The sequence below is a fragment of the Nanorana parkeri genome, unplaced genomic scaffold, assembly GCF_000935625.1.
Source record: "Nanorana parkeri isolate BGI_ZX_2015 unplaced genomic scaffold, ASM93562v1 scaffold237, whole genome shotgun sequence".
Lineage (NCBI taxonomy): Eukaryota > Metazoa > Chordata > Amphibia > Anura > Dicroglossidae > Nanorana > Nanorana parkeri.
The window spans coordinates 396,945-402,632 of record NW_017306505.1 but is presented as its reverse complement, the minus strand read 5'-3'; the positions used below and the strand labels follow the sequence as shown (position 1 = coordinate 402,632).

The window sequence follows — 5,688 nt, the reverse complement described above, 5'->3', positions numbered from 1 at the left end:
GTGCAAGATGTCCATTTAGGCATTTTTTGGTAGGTCTACTAGGCTATGGGCTTGTAGATGTGCACAGGAGCTGGTAATCTTGACATGGCTTGATGCTGTACATATGAAGAACATTATGTGGTATGTCTAGCTGGTGATACACAAGAGGTGCACTTCTTATAGTCTCCTAGATACACCAGCGGAAAGCTATAAACAACGGGGAATGGTGTGGGTTTAATAGATGGATGCAGAAACTTTGGTCCAGTAGATATACACAGTAGCTGACCATCTTGCGGTTGGCTTAGGTGGATCTAGATACATGGTTCAGAATCCCATAACTGAATCTCTCAATATAAACAACTTACTCTTCCTAGATATCAGTCTAGTAGGCCGTTCCATATATAGAACTCGCTAGCCTACTTCTTTGAGTTTCTGGCTCCAGTTTCTGGGATAAAACATTCAGGATCTGGTGGAACTTCTTGTATCTTTCACTTTGTTCAACGGTAGCACCTTTAGTCCCCCAGAACATCCTTAGGGAGAACTCCGTCTGGAAGGCCTCTCTTAGTTCGGGCTGAGGAACAAACCCTGCAGAGTACAGAGCAATAAACTGTATGAATGCAAACCATCTTGTCTCACCAGAACCCAGTTACCATCATTTTATTATTTAGCCATTGCCACCCATCCCTTGCTTTCTGTGTTTCACCTTCTAATCTTCTAACCCATCTCTTAACCTTCATCCGTTTCACAAAATGTATTTTCTCTGCTACTATTTCAAATGTAATGTCACCCAAAACTGTTTTTGGATCGGGTTCAGGGTCAGGACTCCTCACGGGTTGCTGTCTGTCCCCTTGGGAAGGTTTCCTGTTCAGATGCCAATTGTCAAAGGTGGGCTTTCTATTCACAATGTAGATCAGGGTCCAACGCTAGTCCTCGAGGGCCACATACAGGTCAGGATTTTTCCAATTAACAATTTTGACTTTTTTTGTAAACCCCTTACTTAAAGAAATAGTGAAGAGGTGTATGGATCCTGATTCTTGAGGACTGGAGTTGGACACCCCTGGTAAAGATATTTTTTATTTTCACTCCCTTCCCATGTCTATGTGAAATTTCCCCAAGTGTGACACACACAGCAGCTTTAGTTGAGTTGGATTTTAAAGGATAACTTCAGTTTCTGCCTTAGATGTCCATCTAAGTGAATTCATTTGATCGAGGGTTGGCATAGATTACAAAGAGACTCTGAAGGCCAAAGCTGGGAATCTCTGGCTCATAGAATCTCTGGCTAGGGATCAATGGTTCTTAGGACAGCTGGTGCTGAATACTGGAGGATTTTGCTCTCACCTGTTAGCTTGTTCTCAGCATTATTATGATAAGTCTCCTCATTCGCGGCGTATGTTCGCGCTGCTTGCAGTACACGCAGGAGCCGCCCACAGCTCTCCTCCACCGGGCCACCCCAGTCGTCTTCTCCTTCCAAGGCCTTGAGAACTGGCAGAATGTACGGCACCACTATATTGGTTGGTGATGGCAGTGACATGCCTGTTAAGTGGGATAGAAGAAAATGTCATATACTGAACACATTGAATGGTGTCCGATTGTATTCTTTGCATACCTTATTTCTTTTTTTTCCCCCAGGCTTCTGACAGTGGCCATGTTTACTAAGGGCAGATTACTAGATCTCCTTTTACTTCCTGGATTTCTGGCACATGTGACTAGATATGTAACCATGCACATCATCTCAGGGGAGGAAAATGCCTTTTCCTTGAGATCTTCAGAGATTACAGATGAGATTTCCCAAACTGAAGTCATTTTGCCCTTTTAAAGCAGGAAGTGAACGCTCTGCAAGTGCAAGTATTTAATTATCACAGCACTTTACACCTGACATGTCTGTGTTATTATTAATCATCACACATAGAGGGATGCATTGGTAGAATTTGATTTTTTAGTGTAATGGTCTGCTTTCACCAAACATTTAAAAGGTAAGTTATTTTTCAGTAATGCGTGTGAATAGGAACACATAATGACCATGTAGAGGGGTTTTCCAAAATATGACTGCGAAAGTGGAAATACGCTTTAAATACCCCCTAAACTTAACTACCCTTTCAGTGGAGCCTCCCCGCTCTGCAAGGATAGTTTAACCTTGTGCCCCAAGTTGGGCTTTAAGGCCATCTACACACAAGATTGGGTGCAGATGGACCTGCTGCTGCAAGAATGTATATGGAAAGGGCTTTTCATTATAGACCATGCAAGCAAGAGATATGGCAAGCGCAGGATAGTTTCTGACTATATCACGCCATTAATAAACCCTTCCCAGCAGACTACGCATATATGTAGCAGCACGAGGGTGGTCCTTAATCCATGCAGCCACATATAGTGGGAGGGGGATTAATTGATGCTGTTGAAAATAACTGCTTGATTAATATTCAGTTGATCCCAGATTTGGAAAGGGGAAAAAGCAATAATTAATTGTAAAACTACATTAAAAGAACCTGACCTGTCCAATGGCTTCCATTCATTCTGTAAACAGTCGGTTGAAAGCTGCTGAATTAAACACTAGATTTGATTGGACTACTGAATCGCAATGTGTGTGGGCACCATAACTCTTCCTCTTTGGTAAATCTGTCCATATAAAGTTGTGGAATGAACTTTGTAGGTACCTGAGTGTTCATATCTTGCTGCTGCGTTATTTTACAGCCGCCTATGGAATGTCTCCATTCCATGCAGGTAATACACACTGTACCGGTAATATTTATGGCAAGCCTATATCCTTTATCAAAAGGTGGTGCAGGTCAGGGGGGTATAGGGACAATCCTGAAGTTTATCAGGAAAAAAAGGATAACTTACATTCCTCCATTTCCCGTAAGGCCGGCTTCAGCTGTTTGTGGAAGGCGATGGCGCTGTCGGTGTGCGTTTGTCGGAGCGCTTGCCACGTTAGTTCTAGGCGGGCAACCTGCAATAACAATTTTGTTGCATCAGAGATTGCTTCTGAGATGGAAGAAACCGAGAAGCCTAATCTTTCCTTAAACAGATAAAATATGTGTATTGCCTACCAAAATATGGTACCATTCTGTTCAGTCATTCTTGGGATTCCCTCTCGGCACCCACACTACAAAACCCGCAGAGTGACTCTGCTGCCGATGTGACCGTGTTTCATGTTACACCCTGGATATGGGTATAGCATGAAACATGGTCCAACAGGTGGACTTAGCTTTTCAAAATTGTACTCTATCATGCATTCTCCCGCTCCGTGAGCCTCCTTGTTACCTGGGGCAGTGTCAGGGCCTTCATAACAGCCGAGAAGCCAAAAAGATCTCCAGCAAAGTCTTTCAGCTCTATCGCCAGGTGGATTATGCGGTGCAGGGTGTGCGCTCTCTCTGTCACAGCTCCGGTACAGCCCAGGATATCCACAGCTACCCCCAGAGACAGCAGGTGGTGCCTAGGGACAGAAGGTTAGATTAATAGTCACATCCTTCATACCCAGTAGCCTTGATTTTGACCGTTGGCCATGACATTTTACATTGTTGATGGTAAGCAATGGGTGACTTGCTCGCCATCCTGTGCAGTAGTAGCTTCCCCCTCACTTTTTTATTTTATTTTTGGACTGAATTCCAAGAATTTCCTTCAAGGTTTCATGGAATCTCAGTAGGTACCACTGCAACTAACAGCTATATTCACATTGTTCATGTGTAGGTGTCAATGGGCCCATATTATTTTTACTTTTCCCTTTCATACTAAACTGCATTGGATAGATGTGAACCAGCCACATAGGAAATAGTTGCATTTTTAGTTGCAGCGTATCTTCATGCAACAAAATGCAGGCCTTTTACTGCATGACAAAGGATAAGTGTGAACTCCCAGGACAACAAAAACTTACCCTTGTAGTGGGGTTACCTCTGCACTACAGGGGTTACGTTCTTGCTTTGTCTAGGAGGTAAAAATATAGAAGATATAATCACCCATTCCTCGGTCCCTCCGGCTTGCTAGACCGACCCAGCATTCATTCAATGGATCATTCAGTATGACGAAACTTACCATTTGATCACTTTCATGAGGTTTTATTAATTTCAGCAGACGATCGGCCGTGGAGGAATTTCGTTGACTGCCTTTGCTCACTTACAACAAATATGTCGGAGAATTGATCGTAAATCGGATGGAATAAATGATAGTTTTCAATAATTGTTTACTTTTCTAACTGATAGAGCAAGGGATAGGCAACCTCAGCACTCCAGCTGTTGTGGAACTACAAGTCCAATTAGGCATTGCAAGACTCTGACAACCACAGACACATATCATGCCACGGAGGCATTCATAGCTTCAGCACATCTGGAGTGCCGAGGTTGCCTTCCCCTGCATGAGAGGGTCACTTGAAATAAAGCTCTGAGTCTACTGGGGCTGCTGACATTACATCCAGGATGGCAGCGCCCAGTAGCAGTGGGGGGTAGATCATGTTTTTGATCAATATTTGTGATCGTAAAACTACAGAACAATGCCGCCCATGTTGCGTTGTTCGATATTTAAATGGATGATAGGTTGCCTGCAAATCAATCTGTGCATGGTCTTCATACACTTGAAGACCAGTAGGGTGCGTACCTAAACTCTCAGCTCGTGCATGCGATAGGAAAAGACAATGCAGCTGCATTTATCATTGGCCTGGTTTTGCTCTCTGTGTTGTGTTTAGTCACCCTGGACACAGAAGAAGCCGGTTAACAATAGTCTGATCTGCAACACATCACACTGGCTGCCTCTGCCAAGAGCAGTTATATCCCTCTGGGAAACCTTCATTCCATCTGTGGGAGCTGGAGCGCCAAAGACTCAAATTCCCCCCACACAGCCAAAGAGCAGCTGTGATCTCTACAGCCGCCCATGCTATCAGCCAATCACATTCCAGTTTACATTGGCTTTGAGCAGTCGGAACAGTGCAAGCTGATTGCTCATTGGCTGTTCTTCTTTGCTGGTGATAATTACTGGTACCATTTTGGAAAAACCCTTTTCTGATTTTCCCACGTGGTGGTCACTCTTAGCACTTTGTAGCTGTGGAAGCTGAACTCCAGGCAGATATTAAAGAAGAACTCTGGGGTTTTATAAAACTTACCCTTGCAGTGGGGCCACCCCTACACTGCAAGGGTAAGGTGTTCATTTTGTCTAGGGAGCTCAAATATAGAAGACGTACTCACCTGATCCTCGGTCCCGCAGCTGTCAGCACTCACCTCACTCCTCAGCTTCGGCTGTAGTATGTCCCTCGGCGTTCTCACATCTAATGCAAGTCAATGGATCTGTATTAGATGTGATGACGTCAGTGACCCTTAGGCCAGCGGATAGAAGAGGCTGCGGGGACCGTTCTAGCAGCCTATCAGGACCGAAAATCAGGTGAGTATATCTTCTTTGCAAGGGTTAAAATGAGCATTTTAACCCTTGCAGTGCAGAGGAGCCCTGGGTAGCCTTATTACTAGGGTTAGTTTTGCAATTCCTGGAGATGTAAGGAGATTTCCTCTCTTCCTGTTGCAGCTCTGGGACAGGAAGTGACGCATGCAAAATAATAACACTGACTTTTCTACTCTAAACAGCTAAAAAAGGAAAGTTTTGTCTATACATATGCTTTAAAGTTTGGGTTGCATCACTCCAAAGCCAGGAGGAGACAGGAAGAGTGAACAGTGATGACCTATTCTGGTGCCTGTTTCATTGTCCAGTCCAGGCTGGGGTTGGGTTCAGGACCTG

General features: G+C 44.2%; 1 protein-coding gene across 1 annotated transcript in view; it reads right to left on the bottom strand.

Annotated features, from left to right (window-relative positions):
* Positions 1-221: 221 nt before the first annotated feature.
* The window catches only part of LOC108787004 (breast cancer anti-estrogen resistance protein 3-like), an 11,459-nt gene continuing 5,992 nt past the window's right edge, over positions 222-5,688 (bottom strand). Inside the window, exons 6-9 of the mRNA XM_018556434.1 lie at positions 3,238-3,409; positions 2,818-2,923; positions 1,318-1,512; positions 222-564 (exon numbers count right to left, since the gene is read on the bottom strand). Of these exons, the coding sequence (XP_018411936.1) occupies positions 362-564; positions 1,318-1,512; positions 2,818-2,923; positions 3,238-3,409 (676 nt within the window). The 3' untranslated portion in view covers positions 222-361. The remainder of the gene's footprint in view (positions 565-1,317; positions 1,513-2,817; positions 2,924-3,237; positions 3,410-5,688) is intronic.